A 20,669-nucleotide genomic window follows, 5' to 3' on the forward strand; every position below is an offset into this window, starting at 1 on the left:
GATGAATGGGTGTATGTGTGCACACGGACTGTCAGTTTGGCAGATGCCTGCAGGGGTTGGTGTGTTGCCATGGTGACATGAGGAAGGCATGAAAGAGCAGCAAGGTTTGCCCACCAGGACCAGTTTCTCTTGGACTGATGAAATGAGAGCCTTTCTTTAACACTCATTTACATCCCCTTCCGAACTTCATTGCTAATAGTTTCAGCTATAAGTCCAAGAAAACACCTCAAGTTTAAAATATTAGATGCATGCCAAATACCTGCATTGTACATTTATTTTGTCGAATGTACAATGTCTTTGTTTTATTCTCAATGGTCCAGTATGTCGATTTTGAAACTTTAATAGTGCTTAATGGCCATGATAAATCGGTAGCAATCAAGGAATGATATCACAGTTATTCAGTGAAGAGTTCTGTTTTGGTCCAAACAAAGCACTACAAATCACAAAAGCACAAAAGCACAAAAATCTATTTTATGTTTCGTTTTTTTACAATCATATGGACACAATTGGCCCTATTAGAAAATGTAGCATATGTACATTTTCAAATGTCAGTGTTGCCAGAGAGGGAAGCAAAGCGCAAAACGACATGCTTTCATATAAGGCATGAAGCTATCAAATGGTATTTTATCACTGTTATTTGTCACAATGATTCAAATCATCATCATTATTACTGATGGACTCCCAACATATTGCATAATGTCAAATTAGTTTTCATTCTTTCATTTTACAAGCAAATATACCCTGAAACAGTAGTTTCCACAAATCACCTGGGGTCAATGTTTAACACTCAATATATATAGAGAGAGGACATTAACATGTTTGACAAATTCAGTAACAGGCTTGCCATATGTGGTTCTTTACATTTTGCATTAACAATAACAATAAAGGTTGTGAGTGTAACCTTTTCTGATATGCATTCAATCAGTATCACAAATCAGCAGCAGTGATTTGTACACAATACCCTGCCTTCCATTTTTTTAATCAAATCTGCATTAAAGGGTAACTAGGCAACAGACTCATAATAGGACCACTTTGGTAGGGCTCTGAAAGAGAGATTCATGTTCATATTTGATTTACAGGACATGAAAAAAGCAGCACTTTATTTTCTACCCTGTGTGACCTTTCCCTGGCAGGTCTTAGTTTCTTTTCACAGCGCTGCTGCACTTTTAGTTCTCACCAGTGTACATTTACACAGCATGGCTCTGTGGAGGAGTAATCTAATCACAGGACTGGGCCCCTCAGTTCAAACAGACAATCATTAGACTTTATTCTAATCCAGCCCATGCACAACTAGGCCTTTTACAATGGGACATCTCTTCAGATTCCAAACATCAGATTCTCCAGTCACTCTATTTGAAAATGACCTCTGAATATTAGTCAGGATGGCGCTGAGTATAGTCTCCCTCCCCCTCCCTCCTTCCATCCCTCCCATCCCTCCATCCTCTCCCTTCTTTCTCTCCCCACCTCCCTTTCTGACTCCATGTCTGGAGGTCAGCCATGTGTGTCTGGACGGGGGGTAGAGAGGACTCGGCACATCTGGCTGTCTACACATCATTCGATTGGGTGTCTATAGAAAGGTGAAAATAAGGACAGTATCACATACAGTATGATATCGCTGCATTCGACCATAATATATAATTCCACCGTAATATATTTCGAGTGCTGAACCTTTACTCTCTACATAATAGTGGAAATATCCCCCTTGTTTGGTTTGGTAAGTGCACTTGCATTTGCCTGTTCGAATGACAGGTCATTTTCAGAGGAAAACAGTTGGTGTGGAAGAGGAGTGATTGTTCAGATTGCTACTCATACCCAGTGATCTATATACACTGGCTCATACTTTCTCCCCACCCCCTCACCCACATGCCTCCCTCTTCGTGAAAGGTGGGTGGATGGGCTGCAGCCTTTAGCAGTAGATACTACCCTGACACTCTGCTCCAGACTACTCGCATTATAAGATCAAAGCAGTACTGCTCATATAAACACAGAGCACACAACATCAAAGCAGTCGTTTCCATGTGTGTTACCCTCCTTTATCGCCAGGCATGCATACCCCTTCTCTCTGTATTTGTTTACACTTCTACATTTTACAGAGAAAATATGTGTCTAGGTTTTCCCCATCTCCATTTCCCCATTCATTACAACTGTATGAGTGTACTGCAAGTGAAAGGTTGTTTGTGGCTGAAATTATACATATTTATATATTCAGATTGCATATACAGCAATATGTAAAGTATGAACATATACTGCACCAAAAAGGCATAGTTCACTCAAATGAAACATTGAGGAAATTCAGACATGCTAACAGGGTCCTACCTCTCTTGAATACATGTTTCCCAAAACATTTCTGCTAATATGGCACTTGGTGATAATCTTGATGTTCGATTTTTAACCCTCAAAACCACTCTGACAGTAGAATAAAAGTTATTTGTCTGGTAATTAATTTAACCCTCTCAAATCACTTAATTCAAGAGGGAGACATACACTTGAATATCCATACAGAATGTAGCAATTCTAAAGCTCTGCATTGGCATTGTGTTCTTTTTTTAATCTGTCTTTAAGAAGCTGTGAAATAAGTTAGGTAGAGGAGCATGTGTGAAGATATTCACTGATACTAATAAACTACTCTGTACAAGAGTCCTATCTGTATGTTAATTTAATGCCAATTTGTTCTCTGAAACTAAGTAGTTGTACTGCATGGTGCCTAATTGTGGCAAATTTAGTTTACAATTAACAGACAACAAGAGGACAATATTCACAATTCATTTACTCAAGACCTATCTCTTCCTCTGCAGTTAGCCTGTTATTTATCAATATACAATTAGCACCACCGGAGGATGATACATGCTGCATAAATTAATGGGGTTTCCAAGGGGCAGAATTAATCCAACGCAGAACGAAGCTTAATAACTAATGATACCCGGAACTAGAATAATATTATGAAAGACACTGTATTTACTAATCCATTCAAATCTGTGCTATTGATTTAAAGCTTTTTTTTCTGGCAAACCATTTTAAAAGGAAGACCAAAAAAACGTTAAGCGGCTTAATTTGCTGTTTCCCTTTTCTCTGGGTTTGCTCAGTGATTGGTTCATGAGAGTAAACGAGTGGAGGAGACACTAAAGCCCCACTGGTTCGCTATCAGTCATGTTACTTTTTCCGCTGTGCATCTGTAGCTGTCGGGATCATGCAGATGTAATCCCACTAAACAGCCCAGTGGTAGATAGCCCGGCAGCTAAAAAACAAACGTCTGTGAGACGAGTAAACAAAAGGCTAAAAAAGGAAGGGAAAGTAGCTTGCGGCATGTTAACACACACAACACATTAGTTCTCTGAAGTAGCCCTAAGAGAGAGAGAGAGAGAGAGAGAGAGAGAGAGAGAAAGAGACATGTCTGGAAAAAAAAGTGATGTATACAGTATATACATTATGTATAATTAAAACGTCAGACGCTTTCTGATTACAAAGAACGAAAGCTGCGTCGGGGGAGGTTGGTGAGACCTGTGGATGTTACAGTTGCACTGCCATGGTAACATGTTCTCTCAGAATGATTTCAAAGGACCCCTCCTTCTCATGTCTGAAGTCAATCTCAGGTCCTGCCCACAAGCACCAGGACTCTCCTCTCTCTACTAAATTCCCTGTCAACATTTAACCTAGTTTAGTAATGAGATGATCTTTGCACTCTAATGCCCCACCTACAGCCGTTTTATGAGCCATTTATATGGGAGATCACATGTTTGTTTTTCTTTTCACTTTTATCCATCTCATTTCATAGTATAGTGGGCGGCTAGAGGCCACATTTTGAAGGAATTGTGCCTTTTGTAATGAAAGCACCAAATGTGGGCAGGTATTAAGGAGCTTTTTTAGCTATAGGGCCATCACAGATTTGGTCTTATATCCCCCTGGCTGCCATTTTCACCATCACTTTATGGCCTAGACGACGCTTATTTTGAAAGGCCATAACTGAATAAATGATTGCTGCGGTAAGACCAGTGGTGGTTTATAATGTTTGTAGGAGTGTAGAGAACATTAACAGACAAAAGTGTGACGGGTATGCGTCCTTTAAATCGTTGGAAGAAATGTGACAACAGAGTCCTCTAAAAACTGTCAAAAACAATTTATTTTGCAGTTATGTACATTTAGAAATGTCCCCTATTCTGGGCGAATGGCCATAGGAATTAATGGGATTTCATGCAAATTTGAGTACTTCTCAAAATGAATAGATGGTATCAGAAGGTTGTTTTTTTTCAAGCAACCTGACCTGGGGAAGTCTGCACAGTTTAAAGTTGGTTTGAAGTCTAATTTAAGTGGTTTAAGCTGTGGAGGCGGCAGAAAAAGGCAAACAATAGTAAAAAGTAATAGTAACAGATTAGGATGCTGATGCAAGCCATATAACGACTCAATATATATTGTCTTGTATATGTTCTCCAACCCTACAAACATTATTAACCATCATTGATCTAACTGCACCAATAATTCATTAAGTTATGGGAGTAGGAGTGGTATTGGCCTGTAGCAATGCTTGGTAGCCATTTTGATGGCTTTCTCTCCAATTTCATATATTAGTTCCCCCTCTATCCAAATTGAAAGGTTTTATACTCTCATCATTAAACTTTACTAAAATTTGATATACAGTATATATCTCCACTGGACAAACATTCCTATGGGATTGCACAGAGCAGATTTCTTGTCATATTTCTTAACGCTAACATCATATGAGGAGTCATGTTGCGTATCACTTTAATCAGTAGATATTAGAGAACAATAATATGTCCTTACCTACTTTTTTACATGTAAAAAAATGGACTTTTCTGTCACCTTTCAGCCAACCATTTAAAGGATACCACATACCTGGCACACTTTTGTCATATGTTTGTGTTCTCTACACTCCTTCAAACATTATAAATCGCCATTTGTCTCACTGCACCAATAATTTCTTCAGGTATGGCCATTTAAATTAAGTGTCGTCTTATAATGACCTTCAGGGGGGTATCAGAGGTATGTGGTGGCCCTATAGCTAAAAATGCTTCTTAAGACTTGCCATTTAAAAATAAAATATATATATACGCCTTTTTTTTTAAAAACATACCACACTTGGCCAATGACATGGCCAAACCTTCCCCCCTTGCTTTGATCAAGTTTATATTCTCACCCCATAAATGAAAGCAGCCTGAAGCAGAGGTTGTAAATAAAATAAATGCCTATAGGATGCCATAACACTGAGCCTATTTGAAATAGAGGGGGATGTGACAGTCATTTAAAACCTCATCTGGCTATCCTGACATGACGTTTCTCAGGAAGAGTAATGGTCAGGGGCTGCTGCCTGCTGGTAAAGGTATCACCCCCAGACAAGGAAAGCCTGTTTAATAGATATTACAGGAAAAAGTCCACCCACATCTGTCTCCCTGCTATAAACTAACTCACCCTCACTGAGAGTGTGTTTGTGCCTCCTCCTCTCCTCTTCTCTTCTTTTCTCTACTCCTCCCTCCATCCTTCATCGCATTATGTCTCTTCCCTGCTAAGCTTCACATCAGGCTCTCCCATGGTTTTGTTTGAAGAAGGGAGGAGCGCGTGTGAAGAAAGGTGGTAATCGAATTGACATCTGTTAATGATTGGTGGGTAAATCGTTCAACCCTTGTTGCTGTCAATCACACACACACACACACACACACACACACACACACACACACACACACACACACACACACACACACACACACCCGCACATGAACATGCATACACACACACACACACACACACGTGCATGCGAATATGCACACACACACACGCACACACACACACACACACACACACACACACACACACACACACACACACACACACACACAGACAGACACACATCTTGCTGCCCATGGTGCGAAGTAAGTGAGAAATACTGTTTAGAATTGTAATTGTCTATAGCACTGCCCAATGGCATGATCTAACCTTGGAATCTCTAGATGGAATCAGATAATAGTGTGTCATAAGGAAGCGAAATCAATACAACATTCACACACTCTATTTATTAGTTCATGAAAACATTGGGAATATGTTTACCAGCAGTACCGTATCTCCTACATTCATAATAACAATTGTACTTGCCTGATCCATAAGCATGATTGGCATGTAATGCATTTCATATTCAGTGTGCCGGCAGACTACGCATCTAATGATGCTATTGATTTTTACTGACTTATGGTGGTTGCATAACAATAGGTTCTGATCTAATGGCATCTCTTCATAATCATGTTCTACATTTGCCTCCCCCCTACTCTTAGAGCAGTGTTCTTGATGACACTGATAAGTTTGTTTTGTAATTGATATCTGCTTCACTGATGGAGTGTTGTGACATTAGAACTATGCACAGTGCATCTTGTTGTAATCCCAATAGAATGGGAGCTGATTAGAAAATAGTTGGTGTCTGATGTCTCTTCGCATCTCTGCCAGAATCAATGAGTATTCCAGACTGGCATGTGTACTGTAAATGATGTGTGTAATTTCCAGTGATAATATCTCTCTCTCCCTCTCTCTCTCTCTCTCTCTCTCTCTCTCTCTCTCTCTCTCTCTCTCTCTCTCTCTCTCTCTTTCATCTTCTCCTGTTTCAACAACCCTGTTTGTTTAGGCAGGCATTATGGCACACTGCTAGGAGCAAGCATAGCAACAAAACCTTACGACACATGTTCGGAGGTAAACACAAACACTAATAACTCAAACATAGACCCCCCACTCCCACCCCCCACTCCCACCCCCACCCCCACCCCCACCCACCCCAGCCACGCCACGCCAGCTCCAGTACCTTTTGAAATTCTCACCCCCAAACCATTGCAGGAAAGTAATTGTTAACATTTGAGCTTCATTATCAAAGCACATGGAAGTGAATTTCCGTATTCATGGCATAGCTCAGGAGTGTGGGCTGGTGGTATGCTGTGGGCAGACTCATTTAGAGAATCACAGTTTCTGTCATCTAAGTGCAATGAGACCTTAAAGGCATTCTTGCCGCCTCTGTTCTAATGTGTTGCCCTTATCTCTGGCTCCTCTTATATGCACAGCGGGCCATCGGGAGTGCTGTATGGGGAATCAAAACAGCACCGTACTCTTTCAAGTGGCTAATCAAGAGATCAAATCAGTCAGTGGCTCAGCCTCCATCCTGTTAGCCTCAATACTGCCTGGACCACAGCTAGCTATAGTGTGCTATAAGTAAGTAGCTGTGTTTGCTGGAATGTACGAGCCAGAATGGCCCATAGGGCAGGAGCCTATCTCCTGTACCTGTGACAATAGGTGAATTTTGGCGAGAGTGGCAAACTTTACAGACTACGAGGCTATACTACATAATTAGTCAATGATCTATTTTAAGAACCAATTTGTGTCTAACGTCACTGTTTAGATGTTTTGTGTCTTGTCGGAGTAATGGTCCTTTCTAAGCCCCTTGTTTCCCAAACTCACTTGCTTTCTTTTGCCTTGTGTCATACTTTAATGTTCTTTATTCCTTTGTGGAATAAATACAATCATTTTACATACACATGTTTTACACTGATTTATCATCATCACGTAGCCAAGGAAAAAAAATACTGTGGAATAAAGACAGGGTAGTTTCATCGGTTTTAACTAGAGGAAACTAGTGGAAAAATAACTTGCCAAGACCAATTAAATAATAATTAATACATGTGTGTTGATGATTGTGTGGGAGAGGAAGTCAACAAGCAGTGGAACAGAAACATAATTTATTTCATGCTTGCAAATCATTTCTTGAGGGCTTTATGTAATACGCAATAGGCAATATGCATATTAGACTTGCAGTCAATAGTGACGAGGAGCTAATCACATCTCCAGACGGATTTTCTGCAAATCAGTTAAACGCCTGATGGATTTAACAAAGCAATCACGGTTAACTACCTTACAGGTGTAGTGTCAACAATCCAAATCTAATTTTTTGGGGAACACACTCAAAGCGCGGCTAAACTCAACAATGCTAGGTGACAGAGCGAGAGCAATCATTTTGATCTCATGGATGGTCAGTTCTGGCATCCATAGCTGTCTATGAAATTGAGAGTGGTTACTTTTCTTCAGCCCCATCCCTCAGCTGCCCCATCCCAAAAAAAGTGACAGGGACACTTTGTTGTTGTTTGAATCCCAGATTGCCCCTCTAATTTCTGGGATAAATCATTTTTTAAAGTCTTTGAGACCTGGGCAAACTCTTGATTTCCCTGAGGTTTGAGGTAGGCCTACAGTACAGGTACATTTCAAACAAATGTACAATAGAGAGAGATTTGCATAACATAAACCTTTGCTGATGGAACATGTGATTTTTTTCATGCAGGAACTCATCTTTCTATCCCTATCTTTGTGAAGAAGATGTTGAAATGTCAAATCCATCTTCTCTCTCTGAACAAAAGAATAATCAAACTTCTTTGTTTGTGATACACAGAGCCATATACTCTCTCTCTCTATCTTACACCCTCACCCACACATGTGCACAAACATGCACGCGTACACACACACACACAGACTCTCTCTCTCTCTCTCTCTCTCTTTCTATGTTCTATGAAAGCATTATCAAGATCCATTACATGATTACAAGTGATTGACAGAAGGGTTGACTGCCATTAACACACATTGTTCTGAGAATGACTCACCAGTGTTTCACAATCAGGAGACAAAAGCTCTGCTCATTCTAAGGGAGTCTCACGATGCGTTGGAGCAGGTATTTTTCTAACAGACATTATCACAGCCCAGGATCCATCTATTGAATGGTTGCTCACTTATCTGGAGATATCATATATAGGGTCAGCTTACCCTAACCCTCAGAGTCTGTGAATCAAGCATATCATATTTTACTCAGGAATATAATCATTGTACTGTAAGACGAAAGATGGATGGAGATAAACTGTTGACGTTCCAGTCTCAATTCAGACATGGGATGCTGGAATGGGTCCTACTCCTTCATTTTGACCTTTGAGAGCAAAACACCCTCACCATCCCATGAAGACAATGTGCAATTTTCTATGAAGGGTGAGTGGTCCTGGGGAAGGACATGCTTTAGGCATTTTCACCCAAAGTTATTAGTACTCAACAGGGTCTTTTCTCCTCTCGAGGTCCTCACCATCAGGCAGTATGGAGCCATGTGTCAAAAACATATACATTTGTGTAACTCCCACTTATTTCTCACATGTCACTTCCCTCTGGTCTGTGTGGGCGGGAGCTCCACTGTGATTGGATCCAGGCTAGTGTGAGTTTGAGTGGCAGCGCTTAATGAGAACCCTGGAGAGGTAACCCGACAGCTGTTTGTTTGCAGCTAATGCAAGACTGGAGGAGGAGTGAGGATCACACAGTAGAACTCTCTGATAAGGCTGTAAAGATGGGAAAGAATGTTTCCTCCAGAGAAAGATTCTCAGGGCTGTCCTTTGTGACAGAACAGTGTGTTTGAGTCATAGCACATGGGTCATTGCTTATGCTCAGCAGCTATGATCACTGTTGTCAGTGGGAAGGAGTGAAGGGAGAGGTGGAAGCATGGGGTGGGGTAAGTTGTTCCCTGTTGAGTGATGATGATTTATAGCCCAAGGAAATGTATTCACACTGAACATACTCATCTCATTTTAATTTATGACACTTTTGCTCTTCAGAGTTGAAGCACTGCAATGCCTTGGTCAAGGACCTATAACCATGACTGTTCAAAGAGACCACAGAGGTCCCTCCCACTCATCAACTGAGAGTGATAATGGCGATTGGAGGCTAGGCAATACAGACCTACAGATATAGTGGCCAAACAAATCATTACATAAAACAATTATTTCACGCACTGCCTTTTTTGCAAGAGGTGGCTAGCATTAATACCATCAATTGCAAGACTGTGTTATCTCCTTTAACCAGTCGCCTGAGGATGGCGCCAGAAGAGCAAATAGTGGCCCGCATCACTTCTAGTGAATGGGATCCCACTACACTGAAAGTCAAGCCAAGTTATGCCAAATTGAATCCACATCAACAAGTACGCAATCAGCGAAGGCCAGATTGTTTAGGGAGACGTGATTAGATGTTTTGCAGATTTTTTATGAAAGATTCAGCAAGAGATTGCTCCTGACATATAAAACCAACTTGGTCTGGCACTTAGCCATCTAGAAACGCCCATCTGAGATTAAATCAGGCAAGTGCCTCTAAATGTTAAATTCGTCGGCATCCCTACAACATAAAGACAAAGTCAGATATTATGTTCATGCTGGTGGGTAAACCCCCCCCCCCCCCCCAAAACATGATCCCAAGTCATTGAACGGTGTTCAGCCTGTGGCGTGAAGTGATGTGGATGAGAAGTTGCTACTTGCTGATGTGAGGCTGAGAGCGGAGTTCCGTGGAGCCCCACCTCCTCTTATGCTCTGATGCGCGGACTAGAGAGCGGAGCAAGTGCCGAAAATCTCTCCTCACTTGCTTTCTCAGAGCAAATACGTGCTTGCTGAACCCTGCGTGGCGATGCATTCCGTTTTGTGGTGGAAAAAGATTTAGTGACATTTAAAACGCAAAGTAGCCTGTCGTTTAATCTGTATTTGGTAGAGTGCGCGCTTCACACACGACATTCGCAACGCTTGAGAAACTTGGACGATAGGGATACGTGAAAAATGAGTGCATATCTTCTCAAAGGTGCTTCAGAGTAGATTACATTGGACGTTGCGGCCGGTTGCCTTAAGTCAATGCCCATTGTTTGCTGTCTAAAATAAATTATAGCTTTATTGGTATCATTTTTCATGGTCAGAAATATAGCGGTTTTTTTCCAGTGGTATTATGGATGGCTACAGAATGACATGGGCATGGATTCCTCGAATTTGAAGCGAAAGTTACAAATGGTCCTTATGGATTTGCTCTCAACTGAGGAATTGTCATCGTAATTTCTTTGAGGCGGAGGTTTGAGGGTTAAATACCTGCCTCTGGGATCACCCGAGGAAGAACATCAGTCCTAAACCCAGGCAAGAATTGTGTCTCGGGCGAAGGATCGCGGGGCAAGCGAACAATTAGAAGTCTCTGGAAAAGGTAATTAATGCAATGACATAATTCTACCCAGAAAAAAATATACTTTTGTTTTCGATAAATGCATATGCAATATGTTTAAAAGTCAACGAGTGCAATTTGAAGATATAGGGTGTGTTTTAAAATGGATGAATTAGCCTAGTCAGATGAGCTCATTTGTTGCTGTAGACATATTGCCAATAATGTATTCTTTATCAGCTCCGCATCTTTTGATTTCACAACATGTGCGACGGTTTTTACAGGATAACATCCAGAATATCCTATGGCAATCCGGTTTTCGTTCAACAACGACCTGTAATAGAAAATGTAGCCTAAATAAACGATTTTAAAAGATTGATATTACATCACTCCCCTTGAGTTCGTTTTGCGAGAATCCGATTAAGCAGGTGCAAGAGCTTGAATCGGACACTTGTTTGACTAAAGCCCTTAAACGTTTGTAGTCATCACTGTCGTCTCTCTCCGCAGTGAGGAGATGAGAAAATAGATGCGCTTGTATCGACCTGGTCTCTACAAATACTGACCAGTCATATATGTATAGCACCGTCTATTTTATTAAAAGTTATTTTATCCTAACAATTAAATGATCGTTTTCACCAACCAAGACACTGCTCTTCAGTGTCTGCATTTAATCCCATTAAAATTGACAGTGGCTCAGAAAAAAACACATTTCTGTACCCTATACAGTAGTTGTCATGGGCTATCCTTGGTTACATGTTTCTTGGTGATACTCTTGGTCATACGATCAGCAGCATCCAAAGATTGCCGTGTAGCAAAATTGCAATGCTAACTTCAGATTATAAAACAAGATATTGTCTTTGTACGTTTTTTGAGAGGCAGGGGAGCAGCATTTTATGTAGGCTATTGTTCCTTCTCAAATGAAAAGTGGAAGTGAACAGATTCTGGAGAGAGTTTAGTCTGGGTCAATGGCCGCCTTGACATTATGGACTTGCATAAGCACTATGCTTTATGCTTATTCATTCTTTCGTTATGGGTGAGCTGCATTTGGTTTGTCTGGAGTGAGTCGGATGAGCTTGTTGATACAGGAAGGTGTTTAGCTATTGGCTTTCAGGTGGTAGACCAACATCGTTGACTTGTGAGGTTTGGACCTGGTTTGTACTCAGGGCCAATGTTGGGTAGAGTTAGTTGTTATGAGATGTTCACATTGTTTGACTCTACCAGCCTCCTAAGACCCGTATATACACACTTCAGACAATTATTTGTTTAATTACAGTAATTCCAACCATCATTTCCAACATCCTTACTCATTTGAGGTACATTTGGATACATGTACTGTTAGTATTGAAACACTAGGCAGGATAAAGGCCTTCTGTATGCAATGCAGTTACTAGGGGTTGACTCAAGATCAAAACCTCACTAAAACCTCTCAATACCAATGCACAATTCCCATTCCCATTCATATTGCTCAAAGTCGGGATTCTGTCTCAGATTACATTTGTTGCTACAGCATACAATCAAGGATTGGAAACCATTACATGTAGTGCAAGTGATTGTATTTGAAATTAAATTATAAAGAAAACACAGGACTGATGACTAATATAAAGAGGTAAGGTTGCTGAAGCTCACATCGGAACCTGTTGCTCTGCTGATGACCATGACCTGTCAGGGATCAGGCTGTAGAGAAAAGAGAAAAGGTCACAGCCACGCAGAAAAAGACTGATATCACCAGGATGCCTTGTAAAAGCTGTTGATAAAAGCTGCTCACACTGCAGATGATAATTGCTATGAATAGCTATTAAATGGCTGACAAATTTGAGGATTAGATCATTCTAACGTCTATCAAAGGTTATACTTTCTTTGGCATTATGATACTGTACATGTAGAGTCTTTATACCATACAACACTGGACATAACTCATTTTATGCTTTTTCAATTTTGACTCAGCAATAGTCAATGCCATGGTTTAAATGATTCTATATGGACAGCATATTTGATGTTTGTTTTGATAATTTTAAATATTCGGTTTCACTCAATACCAGAGCAATTCAATTTGATGCAGATTCACTTTGAAAGAGTGTTCTAAATAGTGTTCTAGTAACAATTACTTGGAAAATAGGCTGGAAATGCATGAATAATTTGGTATTTCAATTGAATTTAAAACCTTGTTTCCATTTGTGAAGAATATGGCAAAAGTCATTGCCCACATTAAGTGTGGCTCTCCCAAAACTCCAGTGCTGTTGAACTCACCCTCCATTGAGGAGATACTCACAGTTTGCACTTACACCTCATCAGCAGTCCCTGTTGAGTTGGAATTGTATAATGCATCCACTCCTATTAGATATTAAAGGGCATGGACTCTTATCTGAAATGGAGAACTAGCTGAGACTCTTCACTTGGAGTTCAGTCCGCTCATAGACATCACGTTGTACAGAACTGTCTTTACTTACTGTGTATTTAGTGTAATCTAGAATGGAAGCGTTCTTTGACTCTTATCTGACAGAGTATGTGTGCACCAGCTGGAGAAGAGATGCACCACATGCTGATACGGAATAGAATGTGTATACCTGATCAGGAGAAAAGACTGCTGAGCGAATATTGTCATAATTATCTCATTGGAACTGAATGTGATCACTTCTAATGAGTGTTTGGAGAGTCTCTTATCTCAAGGACAGTGTGGTTGGAGCTTTATTAAGGAGACATTTAAAGGAAACTCTGAGAGACATTCATCTTCCCCATAGAGACACTAATGTCTTTGACACTAATAGTGAGTATGGTTTCTAATTCAGTCAAATTGAGTGGGTGGTATTTATTCCTTAGGATCTTTCTAGGATATGTCTAAGATCTGATCTCTTGGGATCTTCAGACTAGTCATCTGAAAAATCCTTTATGTATTTGATACAGTACCATGATTTGGCATGCTAGTAAGTAGCTATGTTTGGAGATGGGTTACCTGCTTTGCAGTAAAGGGAGGAGGATGAGGCTTGTTTATGATTAGTGACTGGTTATTATGCTCTTCCTCTCTGAAGTAACTATTTCAAAGGAAACATTGTAACATTGTACTGTAACGGTTCATTACCGTTGCAGTTGATACATTTCTATCTGCGAACTGAAATAGAAGATGGGGGTGATATGCTCATTGTTGCCTGTCATTGTTATGTGTCATGACCTTACACTTGTAACAGCAACATGCCCACCATACCAATATGTCCAGATCAAGCTGGCGGATAATGTCTTCATTGATCTTCTTCTTCATTTAGCTCTGCAACTTTTGTCTGTTTATTGGCAGTTGTAATCAGGGGTTTCAGAAACTGTGCGTTAGATTGTACTCTCTGATCATCCTTTAACCCCACACGCTATCATTCAAGCGACATCGACTAGAGGCTGCCCTGCAAGTGTAAAAAGGGACACATCAATAACCAAGCAATTAGTGCATCAATAACCTGCAATTCCAATCTTAACGGATTCAGAGGAATTGGATTTCTAATAGGATTTCTATACGTGCTTGTGTTTTGCTGTTTAGTTTAACACGTATTTGCTTTGCCCAGCTTTGGAACATTGTGTCACACAAGGAGAGACAGAAAAATATTGATTGAGGTCCCAAATTATGCTCAAACTTTGTGCAAGAACACTGCCCACACACACAACACACACACACACAACACACACACACACACACACACACACGCCCACACACACAACACACACACACGCACACGCACACGCACACACACACACACGCACACACGCACACGCACACGCACACACACACACACACACACACACGCACACTTACTCACATGGCAAAGGCTATCAAAACGGTTTTTTAGAGCACTAGAACTTGATGTTTCACCACAATGAACTGTCTACTCTTCTTGTAAGTTACAGCACGAGCTCTTCTTATGCAGGAAATAATTAAAGTCTAAAATTTGCACTAAGAAGAAAGACAGAATTCTTTAGCTTGGGGAATATGGATCAAAGCAGAAGCTAAAATAGCGGGTAGTGATTAATGAGGAGGCATAGCAGGTTAGAAATCAAACATGAACATTACAGTGTGTAAATTAGCCCATAACAGCAGAGCAGGGATGGAGATCTCATCAGTGCCAAAGTAAAGCTGTATTTGATGATAAGGCATAGGCCTCCAGATGCAACACGTTCCACATGAAGGCAAATACTGTTGTGCTGCCTCTGGGAGACTCTGGGCACTGGAGCCTTGGGTGTCAGATACCTCTCTGGTATCAGATCAGTGAGATTTGGGTCTAGAAGGTTTGGATCTGTCCTTAGAAGATATCTTGGAGGTTTTATAACTCTGTATCTTTTTAGGATGTGTTGGATTACTTCTGTGGTGTCTGTCGGCAACCTTATTTACCCATTTAATGATGTCTAAGAGGTTCTGTAACATTGAATCTGTGGGGTTTTAGATCTCCATAACATCATCGTCTGCAAATCAATTATTTAAAAAAGAGACATTGTGCTTTCTTGTAGTAAACATTATTGAACTGCTGCAAAATCTACATTTTCAATTGGGTTTAACCTCATGCTTCTGTTATTACTCGATTTAAAATTTCTTGATGAATGACAATGATCCCTGTTTGTTATTATTATTAAAGAATGTGGGTGCTAATTATGAGTTCCCTATGCTGCACTCCACTCCACTCCACAACAAAACAAGAGATCCACATATATTTGAGGCACTGCATAAATCATATACAAAAGCCCATATTATAGAAACATTTAATTTCAGTCATAAATTGTAGCAGTGCCGATGGTGCTTCGGAGGAACATGTGTTCAATTGCTCATGTTTCCTCTGTTTTGTAATGTAGACATGGGAAAGATAATCCTTGCTCTCTTAACAAAAATATGTTAAGAGGGGAGCTTGCTCTGGGGAGCTTGTTTTTGGAAAATATGCCATATATGATGAATAGTTCCCTGCATTGACATTGCAGATGAAAATGCTTTTTATATTACTGAGTAAAGATTTTATACTGAAATATGACCACTAAAGCAATATGTTACAGCCTGATGGAGATATGGAAATAGCGAGTGTATAATCATGACTAAGTAATGTCCATTTAATTTCAGAGAACATTAAGTACAGAATGTGACTTTTATTTGAATGAGTGTAACAATTTTTATGTTGATTTATAGAACCTTTTAATTGGGTATTGATAAATCCTCCAATTACATTGCTGATGTTTTTCATGAAATTATGTTTGTTGTTTGCAGGCAGATAATCTGGTGACGGACCTGATGGAACTGCATTTGGGAGTGGTTCTGTTGTGGGTCCTGGTGTTGGACTCATGCAGTTGGGTCCAGGCGGGTATCCTCTACCGGGTCCAGGAGGAACAGCCCCCCAGCACCCTGATTGGGAGCCTGGCAGCAGACCAGGGCCTCCCAGATTCAGGACACCTGTACAAGTTGGAGGTGGGCGCCCCCTATCTACGTGTGGATGGGAAGACGGGGGAGATCTTCACCACAGAAATCCCCATAGACAGGGAGACACTGAGGGACTGTCGGACTCTGGTCAGAGGCAGACCCTGCTTCCTGGAGTTTGAAGTGTCAGTCACAGACCTGATCCAGAACCAGAGCCCTCGGCTTATCGAGGGCCGCATTGAGGTCCAGGACATCAACGACAACACCCCGCAGTTCCCCTCACCTGTTCTCACTATCTCTGTCCCTGAAAACACCCACATGGGAGCCCTCTTCTCCATCCCCTTGGCCACAGACAGGGACTCTGAGAGGAATGGGGTGGCCGACTACGCCTTGACCGCAGGCCAAGATGCAGCTACACTCTTTGGCCTGCAGGTGGCTGAGGACAGGGGCGAGAAGCTGCCCCAGCTCATAGTCCTAGGGAGCCTGGACCGGGAGCTCAAGGACTCTTATGACCTAACCATCAAAGCAGTTGACGGAGGAAACCCACAGCGCTATAGCAGTGCCTTGTTGAGAGTGGTGGTCGCTGATGCTAACGACAATGCACCGAAGTTTGAGAAGTCCACTTACGAGGCAGAAATGTCAGAGAACAGCCCTGAGGGACACTCGGTGTTGCAGGTAAGTGCGTTTTTTTTTTTTTAATACAATACAGGCTCACAATTCCCTCTATACTGTAGCTGTGTAGTTACTCTGTGAATACTGCAGTAACAACATTGCATTAACATGATGTTGCATAGTACATCAGGAAACTGCTTTGTAATTGCACAGTAGTCTATGGAGTTGAGCAGTGTGTGTTACCATGATTAAATGTATTTTCTCCTCTCATTGCTTAAATGAAGTTAATGAATCACAAACATTTCTAAGTCACTAAGTGAACACCTGCCAAAGCTTGAACAAATAGCAATAATACAAATAGTGTTTGTTTTAGTTTCCACTTTTATTTATTTATTTATTTTATTGAACAAATTAACTGAAATTGGGATTTGATGTTTTCAAAATGTGTGTGTGTGTAATATGCACATTTCGACTCTTGTGCTTATCTTTGTGGCTGCTGTAAGCTAATTCAAATGACATACAGTCCAAAAACTAAGCCCTTTCACTCATATTCGCTCCTTATGCTAACCTAATCCCTGAATTCTAACCCTGATCCCAAACTCTAACCATATCCGTTCTCTTTGATTGTAGGTGAGAGCAAATGACTCTGACATGGGCCCTAACGGTGAAATTGAGTATACACTGCACCAGGCGTTAGACCCAGTGCCAAAACTCCTGCGAATCGATCGCTCCACTGGTATCATCTCTGTCAAAGGGGCCTTGGATCGGGAGGAAATCAGCAGTTTGTCATTCTATGTGGTGGCGAGAGACAAAGGTCCCCAACCCAAAAGCTCCAAGACATTTGTGACCATCGAGGTGACTGACCAGAATGACAATGCACCTGCTGTGGAGATCCGTGGAATTGGCCTGGTGACTCACATTGATGGGATGGCCAACATATCAGAGGACATGCCAGTGGGGACTGCGGTGGCGTTAGTCCAGGTATCCGACAGGGACGAGGGGGAGAATGCTGTGGTCACCTGTGTGGTGGCAGGAGATGTACCCTTCCAGCTGCGCCCAGCCAGTGATTCATCCAGCGACAACAAGAGGAAGTACTTCCTGCAGACCACCACACCTCTGGACTTTGAGAGGGTCAAGGATTACCGTGTGGAGATTGTAGCTGTTGACTCTGGCAACCCAGCCCTCTCCAGTACAAACTCACTAAAGGTGCAAGTGACAGATGTGAACGACAACTCCCCAGTCTTTTCCCCGACCCAGTTTGAGGTTGACTTTGCAGAGGAGAACCAGCCAGGGGACAGGGTTGTGGATGTGGTAGCCACAGACGCTGACAGTGGCACCAATGCAGAGCTCATCTACAGCATTGTGGCGGACTCTTCTACTAGGGGCCTATTTGAGATTGACCCTGCCTCAGGAGAGGTGAGGGCACGGAGTCCACTAGATCGAGAACACAAGGAGCGCTATGAGTTCAGGGTCACTGCAGCTGATAAAGGCTCCCCCAGTCACAGGGGAACAGCAACAGTCGTGGTCAAGGTGCTTGACCGTAATGACAATGACCCCAAGTTCATGCTGAGTGGCTATAGCTTCTCTGTCCTTGAGAACATGCCCCCGCTCAGCCCCGTTGGCATGGTGACCGTCCTGGATATGGATCAGGGTGAGAACGCTCATGTGCTCCTCTCTGTTGAGCCAGATGTAGGGAAGTTTATGGTTCAGAATGGAACAGGCACAATCCTGTCCAGCATCTCCTTTGACAGGGAGAAGGAGAGCAGCTACACCTTCAGACTGAAGGCAGTGGATGCGGGAGAGCCACCCAGGTCATCGTATGTGGGCGTCACCATCAACGTCTTGGATGAAAATGACAATAATCCTGTGGTCACCAAACCCTCCAACTCCTCCTTCAAACCACTGTCCCCCCTGGCCGCCCCAGACAGCCGTGTGGAGCTTGTGGAGGCTGAAGACTTGGATACTGGGCCCAACGCAGAGTTGGTCTTCACCATCGCTGGAGGCAACCCTTATGAGCTCTTCCGCATCTCCCCGTCCAATGGAGAGATCACACTGGCCAAGGAGCTGACCCGGAAACATGGCGGGCTCCATCGTCTAGTGGTGAGGGTGAGTGACAGGGGAAAGCCCCCACGCCACGCCACCGCCCTGGTGCACATCTACGTCAATGAAACCATCGGTAATGTCAGCCTGGTGGAGGCGCTGGTGGGGCACAGTCTCTACACCCCTCTGGACACTGACATCGCTGGTGACCCTGACAATGGGTTGGCTGCCCAGCGCAGTAACATCCTGTATGGCAGCCTGGCTGGAGTGGCAGGCGTTGTCATGGTGATCGTGGTGGTGGTGTTTATCCGACACCGCTTTCAGAAGGAGACAAAGAGTGGCTACCAGGCCGGCAAGAAGGAGACCAAAGACCTCTATGCCCCCAAACAGGGACCCAAGAATGGCAAAGGAAAGAGAGGCAGGAAGGGAAAGCCCCCCAAGTCACCCAAGCCCCTCGGAGAAGAAGAGGAGGTCAGCCTGCAGAAGAGTCTCAAGTTCAACCTAGACGGGGTCAACGACAGCCCTCGGATCCACCTGCCCCTTACATACCCCCCAGGCAGCCCGGACCTGGGTAGACACTACCGCTCTAACTCCCCCCTCCCCTCCATCCAGCTGCAGGCCCAGTCCCCCTCTGCTTCCCAGAAGCACCAGGCAGTCCAAGACCTACCTGCCACCAACACCTTTGTGGGAACTGGAGGAGACGACAACTCCACCGGATCTGACCAATACTCGGATTATAGCTACAAGGCCAACCAGCCAAAATACAACAGCAAACAGGTAAGAGGAGAGCTTAGAAAGCTTAGCTAACTATTTTTCAAATTGTCTGTGACAGTTGTAGGAGGTGGTGGCTGGAGACACACAGTGGAGAGACAGTGATGTTGAAGGCTATTATACGGTTGAAAATGCCACCAGGAAGAATAATCAACCATTTCAGAATGCTCTTGGCTGCTTGCTTTTGGCCACCTGATTTACACCCACAATGAGTAATTAAAAAGAGGCTTTAGTAATTAGGATAACTTACATCCAATTGCACAGAGAAAGGGCACATGGGAGTTTTGAGAAAAAGCTTTTGGTGCCCTCTAATATGGGGGGTTGAGACGAGTCTACCACCCCTCCTTCCTCTGTTCCACTGGGTTCATTAATATGAGTGGGGGAAGTGAGGGGGGAAAGGGTGGTCCATGTTTATGTGACTTCCTTTCACACTGGTGTCTGACCTCTAGCCCAGTGACCATGCAGGTCACTTGCACTAATTCTCCCAATGCACTCCACTAGTTTGGGAGCTTCTGCAATTGCCATGGAAACAGAAATATTAATAGGCTCAGAGAGGATTAGGAATGCAAAAATGTTTTTAAAAAAAGTCTGAGTCTGGGGACAGAAAGCAAGTGGGTCTATTATGTCTTTTGACTGTGTCTTTGTGCATGTCTCTGTGCGTGCGTGCATGTGTGCGTGTGTGTGCATGTGCATGTGTGTTGCACTTGTGCGTGTGTGTGGGCGTGTGTGTTGTGCTAGTGTCTGTTAGTCTACCCAAATCTCTAAGGTGATGGATCCCATTCTTGAGGGGAAATGGGTGATTGGTCTTGAATATGTGTGTGTGTGACACACTTTAGGAATATCTAGCTTGCAACACAGTCAGTCAACACCAGTTGGCTGGTGGGTAATTTCAGCAGATGTTGGCTGACAG

The 20,669-nt window shown here is 42.6% G+C and overlaps 1 protein-coding gene across 1 annotated transcript in view; it reads left to right on the forward strand.

Moving 5' to 3' along the window:
- Positions 1 to 16,213: 16,213 nt before the first annotated feature.
- pcdh1a (protocadherin 1a) overlaps positions 16,214 to 20,669 on the forward strand; it is a gene marked incomplete at both ends in the record, with an annotated part of 45,578 nt that continues 41,122 nt past the window's right edge. The window contains 2 exons of the mRNA XM_083665121.1: positions 16,214 to 17,011; positions 17,579 to 19,765. Coding sequence (XP_083521247.1) covers positions 16,214 to 17,011; positions 17,579 to 19,765 — 2,985 coding nt within the window. The remainder of the gene's footprint in view (positions 17,012 to 17,578; positions 19,766 to 20,669) is intronic.

The sequence above is a fragment of the Argentina silus genome (genome assembly GCF_951799395.1).
Source record: "Argentina silus genome assembly, chromosome: 2".
Classification (NCBI taxonomy): domain Eukaryota; kingdom Metazoa; phylum Chordata; class Actinopteri; order Argentiniformes; family Argentinidae; genus Argentina; species Argentina silus.